We start from the raw sequence: 25902 nt of genomic DNA on the forward strand, positions 1-25902 counted from the left end.
GTGGTCCGTGGTAGCGGAATCAATAATTGGCCATTATTGATTCCGCTACCACGGACCACAACGGAATTCGGAATCCATATCGGGATTCTCCGCTAACCGGAAGCCGAACTTTAGACGCCGAACTTAAAACAGAAGTTCGCTCAACACTAATCCCAGGCTATCAGTCTGGGAGACTTATGCCTGGAAGAAGTCTAGGAAGCTGGCTGCCTAGCTGGCTAGAGACGCCGGAGTCTCTGTGTGTGACCTGCGCTCAGTAGGTGAGCTAGAAACAAATCTGTATTAGTTAGAGCCCAGGCGGGCAGTAGTTTATTTTGTTTGGCTTTTGTTTTGTGGTGCTAGAACTTCACAGTCACTAGTGAACTATAACTGGGGTTGCCTGTAAACTGCCGGAGTGTCATAAAATAAAGCATCAATTTGGACTTTAATTCTGTTGTCTGCAAACGAATCTGTCACCGCCGCCCTGCTTGAGAGAGCAACCCGTCACAGGGCTCTGACAACGCCGACAAGTGGTGCTGAGCGGCGCGTGTAAGGGTCTGATTACTGTGTCAGCACCTCCTGATGATGCTGCCTACATCTTCTACATGTTTGGGTGCTACAGAGACCTTCTTCAACGTGATCAAAAATCCGAACAGTCGCTGCATCTCTCATTATATAATCTTGGAATTCTCCCACTTTCAGTGTGGACGGATAACCCTGTAGAACTGCGGGGAAGCGTTAGTCCTATAGATTTGAAGGAAGCGTTTTCCTATACAGGTTTATGGGCGGTGGGGTGGGTTTGGACACTGAAAGAGGTCAGTGTGGGCGCATTTCTGCTTGCGTATTACAGATGGAAGTCCTATCCTGACTAGGGTTGGGCGATATACCGGTATCACCATATATATCGCTGTTTCCTGATTACCGTGGTATTTTGTGACGTCATCAAAGCGGTCGTGTGCGCTGACCGCTTCTAAATCTGCGTCTGCCCGCCCCCCCTGCACCTTGCATAGCGCTGAGAAGTACAAACACATTCCACAACTTCCACTCGCTCCTGGCTCCTTCTTGCTCCGCCTCCCTTAGTCAAGTCTCCAGACTCCACCCACCATCTGACGTCACCCACCCGTGCCGGTTCTATGTGGCGAACTCTGTGTGAGTACTGGGTGTCTCTGGAGATACTTTTCCTGCGGCTGCCTCGCTAGTGTGTTCTGATGACAAAATTACAAACGTACTACTTCCCGCAGCGGGCCGCCCCCGGCTCTCCCTGCTCCTTGCTCCAATATTCAAATCTCCGCCCACCGACATCTGATGTCAGAATCGGAGCACACAAGCGAGGCAGCCGCGGGAAAAGTATATCGTAAAGTATTATTGTATATATGGTGGCCTGTGGCCACAAGACTTTATTATAACATCTCCTTGTGGCCCCCGCCCCCTGCAGTGTAACGTCTCCTTGTGGCCCCCGCCCCCTGCAGTGTAACCTCTCCTTGTGGCCCCCCATACAGTATAACCTCTCCTTGTGGCCCCCCATACAGTATAACCTCTCCTTGTGGCCCCCCATACAGTATAACCTCTCCTTGTGGCCCCCCATACAGTATAACCTCTCCTTGTGGCCCCCCATACAGTATAACCTCTTCTTGTGGCCCCCCATACAGTGTAACGGCTCCTTGTGGCTGCCCCCATACAGTGTAACGTCTCCTTGTGGCTGCCCCCATACAGTGTAACGTCTCCTTGTGGCTGCCCCCATACAGTGTAACGGCTCCTTGTATTTTTTTTCTTTTAAACGGGTATTTATCGTGATATATATCGTTATTGCGATAAAAAATTTTATATCGTTATCGTCTAATATTTTTGATATCGCCCAACCCTAATCCTGACTGGCGGTCTGATCACCTAAACCAGGGATCAGCAACCTTCGGCACTCCGGCTGCTGTGAGACTACAACTCCTAGCATGCGCTCTTACTCATCTGTTGTACCTCCCCTAGAAGTGAAAAGGGGATTCTGAGAGTAGTAGTTTCAGTGGCGGAGTGCTGGAGGTTGCTGATCCCTCTAAACCAGGCATGCTCAACCTGCGGCCCTCCAGCTGTTGCAAAACTGCAACTCCCAGCATGCCCGAACAGCCTACAGCTATCAGCCTACAGCAGGGCATTGTGGGAGTTGTAGTTTCAATGGCGGAGTGCTGGAGGTTGCTGATCCCTCTAAACTATCTGCTCCCTCAAGACGCACAATGCTGTATTTACAGTCCTCTATGTGCTCCTTGCTCCTGATATTGATGATATGTCCTTAGGATAGGCTATTGATATCTGATCAGTGAGGGTCCGACACCCGGCACCACCACCAATCAGCTGTTCAGCGCTGGAACAAGCACTGTGAACACTGGAACAGGAAGCACAGCTCCGTTCAGAGTGTAGTGGTCATGCTGGGTTACTGCAGTCTATCTCCCATTCACTTCAATGGTAACTGATCTGCAGTAACCCAGCACGGCCACTACACTTTTAATGGAGCTGTGCTTCCTGTTCCATTCAAGAGGTAGTTTCTGCATCGGCGGTTGCAAGGAACAGTTGATTGTGGGGGTCCCGGGCGACAGACCCTCACTGATCAGATATTGAGGGCCTATAATGAGGATAAGTCAACTGTATCGGTAGCCTGGAAAACCCCTTTAATATCAGCTACTGTATGAATTTGTTTATTGGAGATCTGAGGTAATCTGAATCCACCTCCTGTCTTTTCAGAGGCTCAGGCTTTACACTGCAGCTCCTCAGGTTCACCATTCAGTGCATTGTTTTATAGCCATGAGATTGTAGAAACCTGTTCTAGCAGTGGTAGCTTTCATGTACTGGGAGCACAGAGGGCAGAGTACATCACGATTACATGAGATCTTGTCCCTTAGCTCAGTGTCAAAGGAAGGCGATTAAAGGCTTCATAATATATTGGTATAATTGTCAGCGAATTCTGTAATATTCACGTGTGCAAAGCCGTATACCTCAGGTATTGTAGAATCAGATGGTGGGTAAATGGTGACTACTTCCTAGATCCTCTGTGTACTGAGGGCGTGCGGCTCCGCTAAGAAGAGAGTATTGTTTGTTAGCCACCTCATAAGGATGTTATTTCCTTGTCCAGCTCCTTGTGAAAGACCGAGTCGTGTCAAAGGGAAGGCCTTAAAGGGAACCTGTCACCAGGATTTTGTGCATAGAGCTGGGGACATGGGCTGCTAGATGGCCACTAGCACATCCGCAATACCCAGTCCCCATAGCTCTGTGTGCTTTTATTGTGTTAAAAAACAGTTTTGATCCATATGCAAATGACCTGATATGAGTCCTGTATCCGGAGATGAGTCCAGCGGAAAGGAGCCCAGCACCGCCCCGCGTCCCCCGAATCTCCTCCTTGCTGGCTGACGTCACAGAGCTGGAGAGCCGAAATCTCGCGATGCGCGAGCTAGCGCATGCGCAGTGTCGGCATCTTGTTCATTCCCTGTACTGGCATCGGCACAGGGAACGAACTACGCATGCGCTAGCTCGCGCATCGCGAGATTATGGGGCTCTGTCGCAGATTATGTCAGACTGGACAAAAAAGCCTAAGGCTTCGTTCACATCACCGTTCTGGCTTTCCGTTCTCCTGCTCCGTCTAGGAGCAGGAGAACGGAAAGGACGGAAAAGGCACATAACTGACGCCAAACTGAGTCAAACGGAGCCCTTAGGACCCCATAGATTATAATGGGGTCCGTTATGTTTCCTCTCAGAAGATGATTTTTAAGCGGAGACAAAACTCCTGCATGCAGGACTTTTGTCTCCGCTTAAAAATCATCTTCATAGACTTTTTTTTTCAAGGAGTAAAATGGTCTGAACTGGCGTCTATGACGCTTGTACAGGCGTTATTGCGACCTCTGTTCACTTGTGCACTGGTAAACAGTCCGTGTATCAGGTGTAATGTGGATATGAAGTTTTATTCTGCCATATTCTGTTCTAAAAAGTGCCCAGGAGGCGGAGTTTCAGCGTGGCATGCACTCTGTAGTGACTGCTGTAGCATCCAACCAGAATACATCTACAGCTGTCACTGTGAGCAGAGGGGAGGGGCAGTGAAGCAGCTCAACACAGAGAGCACTTTACAGTCAAGCTCCGCCTCCTGGGCACTTGCTGGAGCAGAATTTGGCAGAATAAAAGTTCATATTCACACTTGCTTAGTGCTGTCAGCAGTTTAGCATGGTCAAAACTTCTGACAGAGTCCCTTTAACATAGTGGTTTCTGTGTAGAATGGGAGGCCCTGCCCTGCTTCCACCTATGGAAAGTGGCCAACCTGAAATTGGACACCCCTCTCTTCTGCCATATACATTAATGGAAAATGGTAGTGGGTGAAATCCAAAGCTAAATCTGTGCATGGCTCTTCATATTAATGTAGAGTCTGATCCTTGCCTTAAAGGGGTTGTACCATGAAAAATATTCTACAGTTTTTAAACCAGCACCTGGATCTGAATACTTTTTGTAATGGCATGTAATTAAAAATTTACTGTAACCACTGAGCTATTCAATAAAATCTATCTGTATAGCGCCACCTGCTGTTTGTTTTTTATTTTTATTTCTTTGTCCAGCTCGCTGAGATGGCCGCACATGCTCAGTTTCATCTTTTAACTGCCTCCTGAGCTGTGATAGGGAGAGCTGAGACACGCCCCCTGAGCTGTGATAGGGAGAGCTGAGACACGCCCCCTTAGATGCAGCAGAAAAGACACTCCCCTTGAGTTGCCAGCTTGGTATATATCTAGCAAAGCAAGGAATGGGGATATCTTTGGATCCATGTGAGGTACAGGGCTGGTTTTCATGTACTATATAATGTCTGATTTTCATTTTTTGCAGTAGTCATGGGAGAACCCCTTTAAGGCCCCTTCACACGGCCCGATGCGGAGGAACTACTAGGGAACTAAATGTTTTTGCTTGATGTGAGCGGAGAGGAGAGCTACATTCACATGCAGCAATCGCCTCCTTATGGGTGAAAGCAGACACTACTGCGATCACTTGTCCTCCTACAGAGGCTACTCCTACTCATGGGCAGTAGATCCCTATTTAGACCCCATTTACACGTCCGCAATTCCGTTTCCGCATTTTGTGGAACGGAATTGTGGACCCATTCATTTCTATGGGGCCGCACGATGTGCGGCCCCGCTTCGGAAATGCGGACCCGCACTTCCGGGTTCGCATTTCCGATCCCGAAAAAAATAGAACATATCCTATTCTTGTCCGCAATTACGGACAAGAATAGGCATATTCTATAGGTGCCGGCGATGTGCGGTCCACAAAATGCGGAAACGCACATTGCCGGTGTCCGCGTTTTCGGGTTCCGCAAAACACGTTACGGACGTGAGAATGGACCCTTACACAGAACAATCTGCTGCCCAGAAACAGTGAATTTGGATACCATATCAGCCATGCTTTCACCCCATGAACAGCCTTGCTCGTTCATCAGGCGATCAGTGGCACCTGTACACAAGGCAATTATCAGGAACGAGCTGTCCTACGGACCTTCATTCCCGTTTATCTGTCCACGTAAAGGGGCTTATGCACATGGCAGGCGAGCCTTGTGCTGACGCCTGTATATTCACGGTCATACAATGTCTCTTCGGCTCTATATGCATGGGGATATTCTTCCCTAAAAGCTTCTATGGACAAAACTACACACACAGAGTCCGATGGGACATACCGCAGTCTTTTTGTCTGTTGAATGTGTAAAGAAGCCGATCGATGAAAATTGGACATGCAGAGTTACAGTAGAGTTTCATGGACCTCCTCGGCAGCCATGTTCATGAGTAAGCCCACACACGGGGGAACCTTTCTGCCCTGGATTTGATGTAAATTTGTAGCATACCCGTATGTTATATGCAGGTTCGCTGAGGATCCTGACAATACCAAACAGTGTATCAGCCATTAGTGTAACGGGTGCAGGAACGCCTGGGGGAAGCGGAGACATTATCAGTATATTACATAAGTGATGTTATCAGTGATATATGTATACATTTATTTACTTGTTTTATTACTCCTCATGGACTATGGTCCACGTGCCGTGTGTATTATTAGGGAAAGCCCATTTAGTTTATCATGTACCATGCATCAGACTTTTCTGCTCGGGTTCTGTTCTCATAATTTCCTGACACTGGACATTGTCCCCTCTGTAAGTAGCCGAGTTAGAGCCCTTATATAATGCTGGATTCAGGAGCTGCGCGGGTGTTTGTACTATTTGTCATTGAAGAAACTCTACTGTATATGGAGACTTATTTTTCGTGCAATGCTTCATGGGAAAAAAGTATGCAAATTAGCTCATACCAACTAAACATGAGAGGCCCATCGGTGGACAGCACAGTTTTGGGGGTTTTGCGGCAGTCGCGCACGTCCGCTGTTGCTCCATTCAACTCTATGGGACTTCTGTATAGCCAAGTACTTGGCTTTCTCCGGCACTCCCATTGAGGGCCAGCACACTCCATTCATATGGGAAATGGGGCCCCCAGCTTGTCCCCTATCCTGTGGATTGGAGACAAGTATGTTTTGTGGGACAACCCCTTTATGATCCTTCAGGAATGGCAAATCCTAGAAAATTGCTATCAGCACCAAATCTTTTCTATTGAAAAAAAATAAAAAATTAAATATATATATATATATATATATATATATATATATAAGAAAATAATGGCGGCACTGGAAAAAACACTAGGAGGGTGCTATGTCCAGGGATGTAGCAGCTTACCCCGTCAATTAGAGATGAAAAAACGGACAGCACTCCAGGTAAAAGCTAGTGGTGTTTATTCACCCATGTGGATGGCAACGTTTCAGCTCATACAAGAGCCTTTTATTATTATTATTATTATTATTATAATAATAAAAAAAAAATAAAAAAATATATATATATATACAGTACAGACCAAAAGTTTGGACATACCTTCTCATTCAAAGAGTTTTCTTTATTTTCATGACTATGAAGGCATCCAAACTATGAATTAACACATGTGGTATTATATACATAACAAACAAGTGTGAAACAACTGAAAATATGTCATATTCTAGGTTCTTCAAAGTAGCCACCTTTTGCTTTGATTACTGCTTTGCACACTCTTGGCATTCTCTTGATGAGCTTCAAGAGGTAGTCCCCTGAAATGGTCTTCCAACAGTCTTGAAGGAGTTCCCAGAGATACTTAGCACTTGTTGGCCCTTTTGCCTTCACTCTGCGGTCCAGCTCACCCCAAACCATCTCGATTGGGTTCAGGTCCGGTGACAGTGGAGGCCAGGTCATCTGGCACAGCACCCCATCACTCTCCTTCATGGTCAAATAGACCTTACTTTCAAAGTTTTCCCAATTTTTCGGCTGACTGACTGACCTTCATTTCTTAAAGTAATGATGGCCACTAGTTTTTCTTTACTAAGCTGCTTTTTTCTTGCCATAATACAAATTCTAACAGTCTATTCAGTAGGACTATCAGCTGTGTAGCCACCTTACTTCTCCTCAACGCAACTGATGGTCCCAACCCCATTTATAAGGCAAGAAATCCCACTTATTAAACCTGACAGGGCACACCTGTGAAGTGAAAACCATTTCAGGGGACTACCTCTTGAAGCTCATCAAGAGAATGCCAAGAGTGTGCAAAGCAGTAATCAAAGCAAAAGGTGGCTACTTTGAAGAACCTAGAATATGACATATTTTCAGTTGTTTCACACTTGTTTGTTATGTATATAATTCCACATGTGTTAATTCATAGTTTTGATGCCTTCAGTGTGAATCTACAATTTTCATAGTCATGAAAATAAAGAAAACTCTTTGAATGAGAAGGTGTGTCCAAACTTTTGGTCTGTACTGTATATATATATATATATATATATATATATATTTATTTTATTTTTTTGTTACAAATGATCTTTTATCACTATTATCCTTTTGTAGATGGTGGACGCAACGTTGGCAGAAATGGGGAAGAATCTTAATGAAGCAATGAAGATGCTGGAAGATGGACAAAAGTGGGTATAAATATCAGTGTTTTAAGGGTGGCAGCTTATATGACCCCTGAACTTGAACTCTGGGGGCAGGGCAGTGGTGGCTGACAATACCTGATGTCTGGACTTATTAGGGGCATCATATGGAGGCTACATGACAAGTGTCCTTAAACCGCCCTGCAGGGCAGTAGAGTTCTTGTGGAGCTGTGTACTATACACAATGTACAGTAGACAGATGGAAGAGGGGTTGTGCGGTAAGCACCTCCAGGGCGCAGGTAGTCACCAGACTAGTGAAGTACTACTTTCTGAAGTACTACTGAACTAGTATATCGTACCAGACTGAGGAATCCCTCAACCTGTTCCACAGGTTTCTCTTACATGACTTGCATACCTATTTAACGAACCACATTTCTTTGAAGTTATTTAGGTCAGGTAACTATTATAACATGAATTACTTGGGAAGTGACATGTAAAGCTGGCCATATGCATTAGATGTATGTCGGCCAAACCCATCGGCTTGACTATCTAAAGTTTATGGGAGCCTCCTGAATCTCAATATTTTAGATCTTTTTGTTCTTCAAACATAAGTAAGAGGTGCCTGGCAGTGGCTCTGTTCTATTATATTAAGAACACATGGACACTGGGCCAAGCTGAGCAGAGTATGGGTGTGCGGGTCAGGAGGGAGAGCTATTAGCTGAATAAGCATTCCCTTGCATACGGCCAAGACTTTTTAGGATAAGGTGTAAGGGTCGACCACATTGTGAATACTCGCCCCCTTTCTTGCTGCTGGCCTTTAATGCATTTTATCATGTCACAAATAGGTTAACAGAAGACGAGAGAGATTCCAAGAAATACACAAGGAAAGATATACCAGGACCACTTCAAGGAAGGTGGGTAGTGACGTGCCTTACTGGCAGTGTTGTGTACAGTAGTGTCCTATTACTGTATTTGTATTGTAGATAAGACTTTTAATTGGCATGAGTTTTCTCTCATCGTCATCAAACGTTTCACGACTTCCGTGTCGCATTCTACATCTGTTTCCCCTCCTTCCCACCAGCTATGCTTACAATACCAGGTGGGCCTCTTTCAGATTTGCTTGCAATTGAAAGATTTTTTGGTAGAATGTGTCTTAAAAAATTATAAACTTTATAACCCTAAGGGTATTTGCACACCTGCCTTAAGGTATCCAGCAGGCTGTTCCGTGTACCGCCAGACCCCACAGACTAGAAATGGATCCAGCAGGGATTTGCCCGGTTTCTGGCATGAACACCAGGTTTCGGTCAGACAAAAACTGGTGCATTTGCCCTTTTTTTCAGGCCAAAACCCTGTATCTAGCCAAGCTGGATCCGGTGAACTCCGGCAGGCTGTTCCTCTGACAGATACTCTTACCGTAGGTGTGAAACTAGCCTAACCCTATATAGGGCTGGTTTCACAAAAATACTGTGGCACGCAAATATCATGCTCTATAGACATTAATATGCTGTACAGTTGCTGATCTTGGCTGACTAGTAAAAGCCAGAACCAGCGTCTGAGATAACGCACAGCGTGGCCCATCAAGCCGTAACAGAAAACCAGCATTGTGCCGACAGCTCTGACCACCTCAATAAACATCGAACATCTGTCATGCCTTATCCTTTTGACAGATGTTGAGTGACATATTGGACTGAGCTGCCAAGAAACAAAAGTAAAAAAGGGAAGTCGCATTGCTAGGATTGTTAGATGGCTGACGCTACTAAACGGTGGTGTTGCTGATGCTTGGTTTCTTTGATCACATAGCCAATGTACTTAAAGGGGTTATTACATGGGTCCAGAGAGCTCCCATATTGATTGCAAAGCTATGTTTATTTCAAGCTGGAAACTCAGGGGCGTGTGTCCTTTCTGCTGCAGCTCTCTTCCTATCACAGCACAGAAGGCATGTCCTTTCCCGAGGTGGGGGGGGTCCTTTCTGCTGCAGTTCTCTCCCAGTAAGGCTGAGTTCACACTTCAATTATTTGGTCAATTATTTCAGTCAGTTGTTGTGAGCTAAAACCAGGTGTGGGTCAAAAACACTGAATAAGTGAAAATCAAATCCTTACACCTGATCTCTGAGTAGGCTTCGCTACTGGTTTTGGCTCACAATAACTGATGATGTGAACTCGGCCTCACTATATCACAACTTCGAAAAGTAGATACGGTTGATGGCAGTTGAAGGATGGCACTGAGCGTCCACCCCTGTAGCTGAACGTGCACGTTATTATACACATTAAACATGGGGGGGGGGGGCAAAGTTATAATGAAGAGAGTATCTCAAAATTGGAGATTTTGTAACAGAAAGTAAATTACAAAAAAAGTGTTTCCTGCTGAATAATATTAAAATGACATTTAATGTTGGCACAACCCGTTGGATCTGCAGTGATCATATCTGTCCCACATGTCTATTGTGATTGCACCTGCATATCTGCACCCTTTTGTAATCGGCATGTATATTGGTTGACATGTAAGGGATGGAGCGAGCAGGGGAATCTTTTGACATGCCATCTATGTGACCTGATTGGGACTGTAGTTAAAAGTGTCCACCATGCCTCAGTTTGATTTTTGATGAAGGGACTCGATGTTATAAAGCAGCAACTACCAGGGAAAGCCAAGTAGAAGATATTTTAGTAAAGCACATGCATATTCCTTTCTTATAAATAGTATCTTTCCAGAAAGTGGAATTTCCATCAACCAAGCCAAGGCTTTACATAAATTCATATAAAATTGCACCCTACCAAAATATCTAATCATCAGCTTCTGGTAAGAGGTTGCTGCAAGCTGCTATGTAACCATAATCTCATGTGACTGTTCAGACCCAGAGGACGAGTAAAACCAGCAACGAAATGTTTACTTACAAAAAGCAGAAGAAAAAAGAAAGTAATTGGCCCGTATAAGCAGCTCCGTTTGTCACATTCAAATAAACTAGTAGATAAAATATTTCATACACTGAATGGTGTTTAACATGAAGGCTGTATTCTCTTTCTCAACCATTTTTTGCTCTTATAGACCTAAAATAAAGCAACTTTGCAAATGATCTTACATTTCCTACCAGGTCTGTATGTCACCATGGTAACAGACTACAGACCCTGTGTAGTCTATGCCTGCACTCATACTTATTAATCATATCTGTCCTATACATTTTAGCCTTATTTTATAGTTTCGGGGATTGAAGACACAACAGAAAGGAGAGAGATGGGGATTGGGGGCTTATGTTGCAAAGGGGAGGAAATACTCAAAATCTACAGGTGGTTTACAACATCAAATGGTGCTTTACATATCACATGACGGTTAGGGCTCATGCACACGAACGTGTGTGGGCCTTGCCCACATTTAGGCCGCAAACAGTGAGTCCACAGTATATATGGGGCACTGGCGCTTTGCGCTCTGCAAGATACAGAGCAGAGGCACCGAGCAGGAGTCTACGGAAGAACTACAGAGCGCTTCCGTGGGATTTCGGTCCGTGTCTCTGCACAGCGGAAAAGTAGAATATGTTCTATTTTTTTGCATTGCAGGCTGGATCTTGTGGATCATGGACCCATTCAAGTGAATGGGTCTGCAAACAGCGACACATGGTATTTGCGGTCCTCAGCCCGGGCATGGGGCGCACATGTTCGTGTACATGAGCCCTTACTCTTTAGAAGGAAACATCCGAAATGTACCTTCTTTCTGACATGTCATTACATGTTTCAGATGCTCTAACACTCATCCTTTAATATTTCTTAGATTTTTTTTATTTATTTTTTTCATGCATCAAGATCATGCATTGCCTCACCATCTAAGGCTACTTTCACACTAGCGTTCGGGTGTCCGCTCGTGCGCTCCGTTTGAAGGGGCTCACGAGCGGGCCTGAAAGCATCCGTCTGGCCCTAATGCATTCTCAGTCGAGGCGGATCCACTGAGAATGCATCCGCCTGCCAGCGCTCAGCCTCCGCTCCGCTCAGTGAGCGGACACCTGATCGCTGCTTGCAGCGTTCGGGTGTCCGCCTGGCCGTGCGGAGGCGAGCGGATCCGTCCAGACTTATAATGGAAGTCAATGGGGACGGATCCGCTTGAAGATGACACCATATGGCTCAATCTTCAAGCGGATCCGTTCCCCATTGACTTTCAATGTAAAGTCTGAACGGATCCGCTCAGGCTACTTTCTGACTTAGAAAATTTTCTAAGTAATAATGCAGACGGATCCGTTCTGAACGGATGCAAACGTCTGCATTATCGGAGCGGATCCGTCTGATGAAACATCAGACGGATCCGCTCCGAACGCTAGTGTGAAAGTAGCCTTATATGCACATCTGTTAAAGAGTTCATCATATCTATATGCATGAATGAGTCCAGTAATACACGCCGCATATATTAAAAGTAACTGGTACTTTCACTTTGTGCTGGTCATCTAATAACCCTTGTTTATAAACTAATGAGAGGTCATAAACACTTATTTAAGCCACATCCTTCCTTATCAGTAAGATAGGAACTGAGCTGTAATGCGTGTTTATAATGTCAGAGAGTAGAGATAAGGAGCCTGTCCGCTCTCCAACTGATGGAAAATACAGAAAATCCACAGGCTGCTACTACAGTATCTCAGCTATGTACACAAAGGTGTACATAGCCTTTAAATAAGTGTTTATGACCTCTTAGTAATTTAGAGATAAGGGTTATTAGATGACCGGCACAAAGTGAAAGTAGGATGCAAACAGCTAGAAAAACGGTTAACCCTTTGTGACAGAGAGGCTCAATATTTTTTTTTTTAAAGACCAATTGAAAAAAAAGATTTTTAGCTCAAAATAAGTACAATGCAATAATAATAATTAAAAAAATTGCCACCCACAGGTGTACATAGCCTTTAAGTCTGCTGTTTTCTCTTCCTGGAAGAACACATAGCATAAATGAAGGGATGTTGCAAAAATTCATGTGTTTTTTTTTTTATGCTTTTTTTTTTCTGCTGCACCAAAAAAGCAGCACAGCCACAACGTGTTGCAGCACGCTTAGGTGGTTTTCCCATTTAATTGTTAAAAATGTCTTACTATAAATAATACTTCCTAAAGAATACTAATCTGATCTCTTGGTTCAACTAGTCTACATACTTTCATGGTGTATAACGTGCATTGGTAACACAAACTCTTCTTATTCGTTAGTATCCTAACACTGGGAAGTAGGTGTTAAAAGGAATATCATATTACACATAGCACTGCTGTCACCCTATTGTGTTCTTGGCATCAGAGCCCTCCGCCAACTAAAGCCGGGTCATTTCTAATGGATCAGTGGTTTCCTATTGTTTTAAATATAATAAGTCAATATCAAAAAGTTTATTTTTTCCTCCTGTGGATCTGATCCTTGTGTAATGTCTACAGAAAATGCTGACTGGTTGTCTGATTTATCATCTATTGGGTAGATGTCCTTTATTGCATACTTTTTGATTTTATTTTGTCTCATATTTAAATTAAAACTTGAGAACTGCATTGAGAAATCCTCCCCATGTGTCCCAGGAGCTAAGCCATGTTCTCCCTCCTCCTTCTCACTGTCCTGTGTCTGTAAGACAACTGGCTGGAGCAGGAGCTTCTACCCTCTGCCTTGTCTGTACCCACTAGATTTGATCACCGGGTTATAATGAATATATAGTTCTGAGAGCAGCCCAAACAATTCAATGTACTAAACACAGCAATAATATTATTATTATTTATTATTAAAGCGCCATTCATTCCATAGCGCTGTACATGTGATAAGCGGTGCACATACATAATACAGACAATTGCACTAATCATAAACGAGACGAGTTACAAACTGGTACAGAAGGAGAGAGGGCCCTGCCCGGGAGGGCTTACAGTCTACATGGGACGGGAGAAGGACACAGTAGGTGCGGGTGAAGTTGGTCATGGCGGTATAGAGGCAGCAGGGTCACTGGTTGTAGGCTAGTCTGAAGAGGTGGGTTTTCAGGTTTCTTTTGAAGGATTCCAATGTAGGTGAGAGTCTGATTAGCTGATGCATACGGAACGGATTAGCACCAAACACATGTGCATATATAAACATGAAAGAGTCTTTATTTAACATACATTAATTTAACATGTATAAAAATATACTTTGTAAAATCAGCAGCAAGGAAGGGGGAAACCTTCAGTGAGGTCTGTAGTAAGACAAAGACATAATTAAGCCATACCCCTTAGAGTACTTTCACATTAGCGTTTTTGTTTTCCGGTATTGAGTTCCATCCTAGAGGCTCAATACCGGAAAAAAACTGATCAGTTTTATCCTAATACATTCTGCATGGAGAGCAATCCGTTCAGGATGCATCAGTTCAGTCCCTCTTACGTTTTTTGGCCGGAGAAGATACCGCAGCATGCTCCAGTTTTCTCTCCGGCCAAAAATCCTGAACACTTGCCGGAATGCCAGATCCGGCAAAACTGATCCGTTCTTTCCGTCTGCGCATGCGCAGACCATTAAATCTGTGGAAAAAAAATAAATACCGGATCCGTTTTTCCGGATGACAACCGGAAAGACGGATCCGGTATTGCAATGCATTTGTGAGACGGATCCGCATCCGGATCCGTCTCACAAATGCATCCGTTTGCGTGAGTGTGAAGGTACCCTTAACCAACTACCAGTCAAAGATGGGAAATTAACCGTAGGTTCCTTCAGGATTTCTACTAGACTGTCTCATGATTGTGCAGGTAAGGCCTCATGCACACAACGCAAACTGCAGATCCGCAAAATATGGATGCCAGCCGTGTGCCATCCGGATATTTTTGCGTACCCACCGACATCAGTGGGTCCAAAGACCGCATTTTGTGAACTAGAATAGGATATGTACTATACAGGTGAAACTTGAAAAATTAGAATATCGTGCAAAGTTCATTTATTTCAGTAATGCAACTTAAAAGGTGAAACTAACATATGAGAGACTCATTACATGCAAAGCGAGATATTTCTAGCCTTTATTTGTTATAATTTGGATGATTATGGCTTACAGCTTATGAAACCCCAAAGTCACAATTTTGAGGTCCCCTTTGCTCAGGGGATATGGATTAATTAGCTGACTAGAGTGTGACACTTTGAACCTAGAATATTGAACCTTTTCACAAAATTCTAATTTTAAGCTGCATTAATGCAATTCCTTTTTTTTTGGCATTACTGAGATAAATGGACTTTTGCACGATATTCTAATTTTTTTCGAGTTTCACCTGTATTTTGCGAAACAATACACATGGCAACGTTTCGGCTGATACACAGCCTTTGTCAAACCTATTCACATTGTGTTACATACATATATTTATAGTAAAAACAAGTGCGCCACCCCCATCCAGATTATCCAATTGCAGGCAATGGTACAGACTAGCCAATGAGAACATGGCAATTGATGTTTTGCTCTACATTTGGTGCACAGCAATTACAGACGACATGTGACGATGGGTGTGACCTATAGGACGATTGGTGGGCACTCAGGTGAGACATATAGGTAAATTAGGCTATGTAAATACGCATTCTCATTGGTCAGCCGGTACCATTGCCTGCAATTGGATAATCTGGATGGGGGTGGCGCACTTGTTTTTACTATAAATATATGTATGTAACACAATGTGAATAGGCTTGACAAAGGCTGTGTATCAGCCGAAACGTTGCCATGTGTATTGTTGCTTTGAAGTCCAAATAAAAGTCGATGTGGGATGCTGCTGATACCGTCTGCATTTATCTATATACTCCGGCCATTGGATCCAAGGCCATTGGTGAGGCTGTTGCATCTATTTGGATACATCAACAAGGACCGAGTGGTGCTGCTTCTATACTTTGTTTATTATTATCCTCAGGACAGGTCATCAACATCTGATCGGTGGGGGTCTGACTCCTGGTCACCCTGCCAATCTACTGTTTGAAGGGGCTGTGACACTCAGCTGCAATACCAAGCACAGCCACTATGCAATGTATAGCGCTGTCCTTGGTAAGCTGTGAGGAGGCCAGAGTACCACGGCCTCTTCAAACAGCAGATCAGGGGGCTGCCAAGAATCTGACCCTGAGGATAGGCCATTAGTATCAAAACCTGGGACAGTGTCTTATCCTTATAGTAATTAGAGCTCCATTCATTTGATACAGATAAGCCCCCATATGGTGAAAAATAAAAAAATTATGCAATCTTTTTCTCTGGTCCAGTCCTCCTGCCACTGCATGTTTAGAAATTGTGGCATTGATTTGCAGGCATATAGCATGTACTTCTGCAGCCAGTCACTATCCTCATGCAGCGTCAGGAAGACTGGACCAGCAGCACAGAGCATGGTGCTGGAGAAAGTGCTAAGGATAGCATAATTATTTTTATTTTACACTATTGGGGAGCTTGTCTGAGATTTTTAATCATCTTGGACAACCCTTTTAAATGAGAAATATTGCTTCCAGAATCTGCCACTAGGGGGAGCCTGCTACATATGATGTATACATTATCCTTTATCCCACAACAAGTATTTACACAACATGTAATATCAGAAGGTGGAGGGTTCTAGTTCTACCTTTGTGGACCCCCAGCGATTCCGAGAATGGTGTGGTATTATTTATGTTGGTCGCCCATTCCAATCACTCCTAAGGGACTGACAGTCGAAAGTCACCTTTACATGGCACCTCTAGTAAATAACATCTTCTTATTTTGTATCCCGTTTCAGTGGTCAGAACATGGTGAGCATTCTCCAGCTGGTGCAGACCCTTATGAATGAAGATGAAGAAGAGGAGTCGCAATCAATTCGGTAAGCATCATCATTATATCATGAATGAGAATTTTATGATCAAAAACTTTGGTTTAGCGGCCATCTTGGTTCCATGTCTATAACAGATTATTCGAGGCGTTAGTGTAATAATAACCAATAATGATGATAATTGACAGATATCACTTGGGTACTGGTCAGGACTCAATATAGGTCTGTCAAGTTTTTTTTTTTTTCTCTGCTGCAAATCTGCAATATTTTTTTAATTAATTTTTTATTATAGAAAACCTGGCTGTATTTATTTTTGCAGTAATATCTAGTTAAAGGGGTTGTCAAAGTTATTTTTATTGATGACCTATCCTCGGGATAGCTCATCAATAACAGATCAGCGGGGATCCGACACCCGCCAATCAGTTGGTTGTAGAGAAGGCGCACACCGTGCCAGCGCAGCCTTCCCTTCATTGTTCACCTGCTTGCCGTTACAAGAAGCCGGCCCATTCGCTTCAATGGAACGGCTCTTTAGCTTAGGTGTAATTACACCTGCTCACCGCTGCTGATGCGACAGCGAGCAGGTACACAATGAAGAGAAGGCATCGCTGGCACGACGAGTGCTTTCTTTTCAACCAGCTGATACTGATGACTTATCCTGTAGATAGACTATCAATGAAAATAACATGGACAACCCCTTTAAGGCCTAATGCACACAACCATATCCATTTTGCAGTCTGCAAACCGCAGATCCACAAAATACGGATACCAGATGTCTGGATGCCGCAATTTTCTCACTCCCTTCATTAGAACTGCCTATTCTTGTCTGCAAAATGTTGTAGAATTTGCCACACGGATGCAGACAGCACATGGATTTGCTGACCCATAGAGATGAATTGCTTGGCGTACAATCCGCAAAAAATGCAAATCGGACATGGTCGTGTGCACGAGACCTAAAGGGAATCTGTCGCCATGAAAATGCAGTGCAGTCTGCAAGCAGAAGGTTATAGTGTAGGAGGAGATGAGCAGACTGATATATAGTTTTATGAGAAAAGAGTCCGTAAAACTGTTTTTACGCCTAGGAGTCATGTGGGTGGTGCCATACTGATTGACGGCTAACTGGGGAAGGCTGTCAGTCACTGTGTAGGACCGCCCACATGACTCCTAAGCATTAAAAGGCATGAAACTATATATCAATCTGCCCGATTACATGCTGCCTGCATTTTAATGGTGACAGGTTTCCTTTAACGTGTTAGTATTACATGGCGGCTATTCAAATAGTTAGTTGTCCTCCTTGGATGGTGGGGGTCCTTCCAAACTTTTGTTTTAGCTCATAGAGGTGTTTTTTGCCGTAGTAAACAGTCAGACTTTGGGGAAGTGAAACGGGCAACATGATTGGTTGCCATGGGCAATTGCCCCACGTTTCATTTACACTAGTTTTGATAAATCTCCCCCAAAATGTTTGACAAATAATGACGAACGGTGTGCACAGAAATCACTTCATCTTCCCCTATAATTTAAAGGGGTATACATTTATTGTATGTCTACGGGGCACATCTTGGACCAGTGCCTATCTCCAGAATAGGGGTCTTCGCACCCCCTTCCCACCCGTTGAAGCAGCCACTACTAATGGAGAGGTCGTCATCATCATGACCAAGCTTGCTTCTGGAGATATATGCAGGTCCTGGGAATATGCCATAAATGTCTAATATGAGCATACCAATTTTGTATCCGGTTCTGTGGCTGCTCGTCTGATTCCAGCACACACACAGTGCTCTTCTTTTAGCATGTTCTGCCGCCCGAGTGTTCAGATGGCATAGAAGTGCTTTGTAATCCCATCCATTATTCGATTTATGTGTCAGATTTGCAAGGCTTATCCGCCACTCTGGTCCTCGTGGGCCTGGAATAGGTCAATGTAGTAATGATATATTTGCTGAAGCTCAGAAATGTCAGTCATCAGGGCCGAGTCAGTGACTCCTCTCCCCATCTCTTATCGCCTCTGCTATTATTGTATCAGCCAGGTTATAAAAGGAATGTCACGCTTCAAGTTGGGGCCTTTGACTCACGGGCTTTGCTAGCTTTATACGCATGATGTCGTTTATAAGCTTGTTAACTATTCAGCTTTTAATATATGTGCCTGTGATTTAATATTTTTTTTAGTAGGATTCAGAATGTTGGGGAACAGGGTCACATGGCGCTGCTGGGACATAGTCTGGCAGCCTACATCTCTGTACTGGACAAAGACAGACTCCGAAAATTGACCACAAGGATTCTTTCTGACACTACTGTCTGGCTTTGTAGACTGTTCAGGTACTGTTATTATTTAGGTCATTTATGTACATGATTAGTCCACTGACATATTAGACCATAAGGGGTGTATTTTGAGGTCCGCAAAACACTGATCCGCAAAAAAAAAAACAAAAAAACGGATGACATCCATATTGCATCCGTTTTTTTGCGGATCCATTGTAACATTGCCTGTTCTTGTTCGCAAAACGGAGAAGAATAGGACATGCGGACATACAGAAACAGAATGTACACTGAGAAATTTCCTTTTTTTTTTTTGCGGACCCATTGAAGTGAATGGTTCCGCATATGGACCTGTAAAAAAAGGAACGGAAATAGGTGTGCATGAGCATAGCGCAAGTAATGATTTGAACCTGACACACTGCTGTGCCATTAGTCATACCCCACATCTAGGCTAAGTCTCTGTTCACACGTAGTGTCATAGCTTCTGTTTCTAATGGATGGCTATTATGCATTAGTTTGAAAACATACCTGGGAATCCCAACAGACCCTTCCATTGACTTGACTTTAATGGGCTTATTTGGGGTTCCAGTACTTTTGACAGCAAGAATAGTGCTGCACACTGTGCTGTTCTTGCCCTAACACAAGTGTGCACAGACTAACGCACACGAACGTATTTTAATTCCATGTCACGTTTTTGCGGACCATATACAGAACCATTCATTTCAACGGGTCCGCAAAAAAAACTGAAGATACTGTGCATTCCATTTCCGTTCCGCTAAAAAATAGAACATGTCCTATTATTGTCCGCATTACGGACAAGGATAGTTCTGTTCTATTAGGGGCCAGCTGTTCCGTTACGCAAAATACAGAATGCACACGGATGTCATCCGTATTTTTTGCGGATCCTTTTTTTGCGGACCGCAAAATACATATGGTCATGTGCAAGAGGCCTAATATAGTTATTTGACTTGATGTTGTATAAGGCTAGAGCTCCAATTTGAATTTCATTCGCAAAATGATCATGATCAAATCCTGAGTTATTGTGACCTCAAAGGGGATGTCCAGCATTTCAAAAGTATGGCTGCTCTCTTCCCAACACAGCAACACACCTGTCCACAGGATGATTGTGGTATTACAGCTCAACCCCATTTAGTTCAATAGAGTAGAGCTACAGTACTGGGTACAACCCACGGACAGGTGTGGCACTGTTTCTCAAAGAAGGCAGCCATGGTTTCCTACTACCGGACAACTCCTAAGGAATCCAGAATGTGCATACCCGTCGAGGGATGGCATGAACACATACATACAAAAGAAGTCTGATTGCCTTTAGTTGTTGTAGATAATTCATGGATCAGGTTGGAGGTATCCGGTTATATTGTTTTACAGGTTTGAAAATGGTTCTGCTTATTATCATGAGGATGATCGGGAGGGGTTGCTGAAAGTTTGCAGACTCGTCATCCACTCCCGCTATGATGACTACACTACAGAGGGATTCAATGTTCTCTATAACAAGCAGCCTGTTATCTACACAAGTGGGGCTGCAAGACCTGGGCTCGGCCAGTACCTCTGTAACCAGGTAAGTGGATAAGGTCACAGATACTTAAAAGGGCATTTATCGGCATTTATCATGTAGAGAAAGTTAATACAAGGCACTTACTAATGTATTGTGATTGTCCATATTGCTTCCTTTGCTGGCTGGATTCATTTTTCCATCACATTATACACTGCTCGTTTCCATGGCTACAACCACCTTGTAATCCAGCAGCGGTGGCTGTGCTTGCACACTATAGGAAAAAGTGCTGGACGATGTGTACTCTCCTTGGTCCCAGCCCCCTGAGAGGCCAGAGCTATTTGCTATATTGTACAATCACGACCACCTCTACTGCATTGCAGGGTGGTTGAAACCATGGAAACGAGCAGTGTATAATGTGATGGAAAAATGAATTAAGCCAGCAAAGGAAGCAATATGGACAATCCCAATACACTAGTAAGGGCCTTGTATTAACTTTCTTTACATAATAAATGCCATTTGCTGAAGTGAGACAACCCTTTTAAGTTAGATTGCCCATCCTTATCTGCAACTGCATTCACTGGTATGTAGGATTTCAAGCTGAAATATCCCAGCATCCATTACTCGTTTAGGTTGTTTACAAAGCTTACCTGGATATTTGGGGGAAAGGATGGGGGGGGGGGGAATCTAGTCATTACAAAATAATTGTGCAATGATCTTAAAGGGGTTATGTGCAAAACTGATCAGAACCACCCATACCGACACTGCTCTCTGCTTCAGCAATAATGTCACAACACAGGGGAATGTGACTGCTGCAGCCATTCACAGGCTGCAGCAGGTCAACTTGGCAGCTAGTAATTGGCTGGAGTGGTCACATGCCCCTGTGTCAAGAAGTCCCCTCTGCACCAGAAAACAGTGGAGAATCAAACAGCGTCAGTATGGGAGGGTGGGGGATCCGTGATGGGAGTATTGCTTTTTAAAAAAAAAAAAATTAACAGCGCCCCGATCAGGTATAAACATAGGTGGTCATTTATTAAGACTGAGGTGTTTTAGACGCCGGTCTTAATAACCCCTATATCCAGCGGTGGATCCACCTGAATTATGAAGAGGTGCCGGCCTCTACATAACTCCAGCGTATCCATATCCAGTCTAAATGTAAGCCGGCTTTCTTACATTGAGACCATTTTCTAAGCCTAAAACAGGCGTAGAAAATGGTAAATGGGACGGGTCTGCCAGCCCGTCCACTTCCCTGCCCACACCACGTCCAGTTTTTTAGACCTGGCGGGTACGGGGAAAACCCATTCTGGTAGGAAATCTGCTCCCCCAGAATGCAGTGAAGTACAGGATGCTGGCGGTTGGCAACTGCCTCCTATGTGTACATTGTCCTTGATGACAGCATGATTGTAGGTTGGGCTAAACTAAACCAGGGATCAGCAACTTTTGGCACTACAGCTGCTGTGAAACTACAACTCCCAGCATGCACACTTACTCAGCTATTCTTGTAACTCCTACAGAAGTGAAAGGAGGATTCTGGGAGTTGTAGTTTTAGAACTGCTGGAGGTTGCTGATCCCTGACCTAAATACAAACAATGCCGCAGCATGTGTGAAGGGCTTCATATGACCTGTGAACACCGGCTGCTATAAATTTGGCGTGTTGTAGATGACACTATGAGTGTCACATATAAACCACTGGTTATTCAGTCACTAATGTATTTCTTGTCATTTTGCAGCTCGGCCTTCCGTTGTCCTGCTTGCGTCGTGTGCCTTGTAATACAATGTTTGGGTCCCAGCATCAAATGGTAATCTGTTCTTCTCAATATCGTTGCGCTCTCTTTTGATTGTAGTCCATGATTTGTTTGTTAATCCCTTAGGTACTTTAACCTAGAGCAAGGATCAGCAACCTCCGGCACTCCAGGTGTTCTGAAACTGCCAGAATGCTCCATCCACAACAGGAGCGCACGGCGTCATTGGTTGTTATTGATAGCAACCAATGACGCCATGCGCTTTTGCTGTCAGCGGGATGCCATGCTGGGAGACCACGGACCGCTAACGTGCGTGTTCCACGGCCATGTGCATTCAGCCTTAGAAGAACAGCCGAGCATGTTTGCGTGCTGGGAGTTGCAGTTTTAAAGCAGCTGGAGTGCAGAAGGTTGCGGATTCCTGACCTAGAGAATGGCACAAGAGCCTCCATTTAAAAACTATAGAACACCGGGGAATCGGTAAGATGGGTGAATAATGACTACTTTTTCCGAGATGCAGGAATATATACGGTTCACTCCATCTTTGGGCTATTCGGAGTGATTTTAACAGGAGCCACCATTTGAACAGTGGCAGATACTTGTATAATGTGTCAGGAAAGTGTCCTGTGACCTTACAGTGCGGGTTAAAGTCCACGATACAGGCTTGCAGCCCAAGATCCTGAACAGCTGACCAAACCAAGCATAATGGGCAAAATGGATATTGCATAACCTTTGCCATGATCAAGCTGCAGTATTCAGCTATGCTTGGCCTTATGTCGAGTCTCTACACGGCAGAGATTTTACCTCCAGAGATTTACCGTCCAACAACATAGTGGGAGATTTATCCTCTCCCTTTACACCTGAAAAGTGGTGTTAAAAAGTCACAGGTGCGACTTTTTAAAAAATTGTCACATCTCCCCTTTTATGCCGTCCTCACTCAAAGGGAGTGTGACAGGGTTGCAGTGACAAATTTATCTTCCTTTACGCCATTTTACTGGCGTAAATGAAGACCGAAATCTACGGCAACTCTGAGCTGTCGTAGATTTCTGGTTAGGCGCACGGATTGCAGGGGGATGTGCCCAATTTAGGACTAGGCGTACGTCTCATCGTAAATTAGGAGCATCGTCCTGCAGTGCAGGGGATATCAAGACCGGCTCAGAAAGCGACAGTCTATATTAATCTCTCCCATAATGTCAAAGGGGTAAATAATTGAATTGCCTATGATACTGTAGATTTAGGTATAGTTTGAAGTAAATCTGTTCATATGTAAGAGTTGGTAGCAGTTTGGATATTGCTGCAAACATATCAAGAAAGGAATGGTTGTAATGTCTTTATCGTAATGTATTATATGTATTGTTTCTTGATTTTCTTTTATGTCTCTGTTATTCCAGGATGTGGCCGCACTGGATCGTCAGTTGAAAGAGGACCAAGAATCTGGAAAGCTACCTCTCCTATTGGTGGCTAATGCCGGTGTGTTGACTTCAGTCTTCGTCCACGTTTTGTAACGATGTTGTGTTACTTGCTAATAATAATCAGTAAATAGATGCTACTACTTTAATTAGGTAGGAAAAATGGAAGCAAATCCGCAACTTATGCAAGTTAGGCAGCTTGGATCCCTGCAGTCCGTCTTTGTGGCAGTGGTAAAGCCTCGCGCGGTGACCTGGGTATCACTCAATCTTGCAGACCTTTTGTGAATGGAAGAAGTAGTCATGCAGCGAATGTGCCTATTCTGTGGAATGCAATGTGCATTAGGTTTTCTGCAGCGATGACTGGAGTGACATGACATTAGCTCATGGAGTATCTCTTAAAGGGGTTATACCGCATTAGAAGAATATGACTGCATTCTTCCTTAAACACGGACACACTCGTCTGTGGGTTGTCTGGTTGTGTACCCCGGCTGATTGAAGTGAATTTTGCTGAGCTGCAATACCACACACAGCCCATGGACTGGTGCGTTGCTGTTTATGGACAAAAGTGGCCATGTTTTCCTAAAGCTGTGCAATCTCTTTAATCTTGAAATGAGTGTATAATTTCTACAGTTTTTCATCCCTTTTACAGGAACCCCTGGCGCAGGACACACAGACAAACTGGCAAGACTAAAGGAGCTGTGCCACCAGTATAATATTTGGCTACACGTGGAAGGGTATGTCACGTCCTTATTCTTCTATTCCATTTTATCCAGTGCCACTGGCTGAAGATACTTGAAAACCGTTTTGGTGCAAATCTTATCTGCTTCTAGCAGGCATAGATTTCATTTCCTGTAGCTGTTTTTTCCGTTTTATTTTAATGTGTATGGTCAATGATTTTTAAGTCATTTTGTGATATACTTTACTAAGAAAACATGTGTACTCTTGTAAAATGTCCTCTTAGGGGTACTTTTACACTAGCGTTTTTCTTTTCCAGCACTGAGTTCCGTCATAGGGGCTCAATACCAGAAAAGAACTGATCAGTTTCATCCCCATGCATTCTGAATGGAGAGAAATCCGTTCAGGATGCATCAGGATATCATCAGTTCAGTCACTGAACTGCGTTTTGGACGGAGGAAATACAGCAGCAGTATTCTCTCCGTCCAACATTGCAGATCAGTTGCCGGAATGCCGGATCCGGCATTAATTTACATTGAAATGTATTAGTGCCGGATCCGGCATTAAAAATACGGATGACAGATCCATTCTTGCAATGCATTTGTGAGATGGATCCGTCTAAAAATGCTGTCCGTTTGCATGCAGATTGCCGGATCTGGCACTCAGTTCCGGCGACTGAACTGCTTGCTGGATCACTCTACCGCAAGTGTGAAAGTAGCCTTAAAAGACTCTAACTGAATATTGCTAAGGAGGATGTGTCTTCAGCATTTACTGTATGCTGAGGACTGAAAAACTACCAGATGCAGAGGGAGGATTCTCAGCCTGCCTCTTCTGTTCTTGTCCCAGCCGCTGCCTCTCTAAATAATAAAGAACCTATTTTACAAAGTATTTTACTACCTTTATTACTAAGAGTGCCTGCCTGTTTGATCTGTTGCCAGCACTGATCGTTGGCAACCCGCTCCTCTCTGTCTTCCCAGCACAACCTAACTAACCAGGGATGTGCTGGGAAGTCAGAGAGGAACGGTCAGTAAGTGTACTGTATTCCTGTGAGTAGCAATTTACTGCCAGCGCTGATTGCTGGCAGCCTCATTCCTCTCTATCTTTCCAGTGCCTCCTTGGTTAGTTAGCAAGGCGCTGGAAAGATAGAGAGGAGCAGGGCTGCCAGCAATTAGTGCTGACAGCAGATCAGAAAGGCCCGCACTCTTAGTAATAAAGCTAGTAAAATATGTCCGATGTATGTAGAGAGGAGAGGAGAGGCAGGCTGAGAATCCTACCTCTGCATCTTATAGTTAGTCTTCTTGAGTGTTCAGTACATGTTGAAGACAGATGCTCCTTAGCAATGTTCAGTTAAAGTGTTGCTAAGGAGACACTTTACAAGCATTTTTTTAATAAAAGTACACATTTTCTTAATAAAGTATATTGCAAAATCACAGTCATTGTTCCTACAGGTAAAAAAAACTTACTTAGACTGGGTTAAGACACTAATCGCTGCAGGACACAACCAGTCCCTAATAGCATATGATGGAGACTGCACAGATGCAAAACCTCTGGGACCCACATGTATCTCGACAATGGGGCCCCATCTTGCAGCCTCAGTGATTAGATGCCTAGTCGCCCTTTGGTTCTCTCCATTAAATTCGGAAAATAGTCGTGCATGCTTACTTAGCTAATTTCTAAACTCCCTTAGGCTACTTTCACACTATCGTTTTAGT

At 43.9% G+C, this 25902-nt stretch overlaps 1 protein-coding gene across 1 annotated transcript in view; it reads left to right on the plus strand.

Annotated features, from left to right (window-relative positions):
- The window catches only part of PDXDC1 (pyridoxal dependent decarboxylase domain containing 1), a 69248-nt gene that overhangs the window by 21898 nt on the left and 21448 nt on the right, over positions 1-25902 (plus strand). The window contains exons 2-9 of the mRNA XM_040441644.1: positions 7886-7959; positions 8757-8825; positions 16581-16661; positions 18768-18917; positions 20244-20433; positions 22098-22166; positions 23498-23576; positions 24165-24249. Coding sequence (XP_040297578.1) covers positions 7886-7959; positions 8757-8825; positions 16581-16661; positions 18768-18917; positions 20244-20433; positions 22098-22166; positions 23498-23576; positions 24165-24249 — 797 coding nt within the window. The remainder of the gene's footprint in view (positions 1-7885; positions 7960-8756; positions 8826-16580; positions 16662-18767; positions 18918-20243; positions 20434-22097; positions 22167-23497; positions 23577-24164; positions 24250-25902) is intronic.

The sequence above is a fragment of the Bufo bufo genome, chromosome 7 (genome assembly GCF_905171765.1).
Source record: "Bufo bufo chromosome 7, aBufBuf1.1, whole genome shotgun sequence".
Taxonomy (NCBI): Eukaryota; Metazoa; Chordata; class Amphibia; order Anura; family Bufonidae; genus Bufo; species Bufo bufo.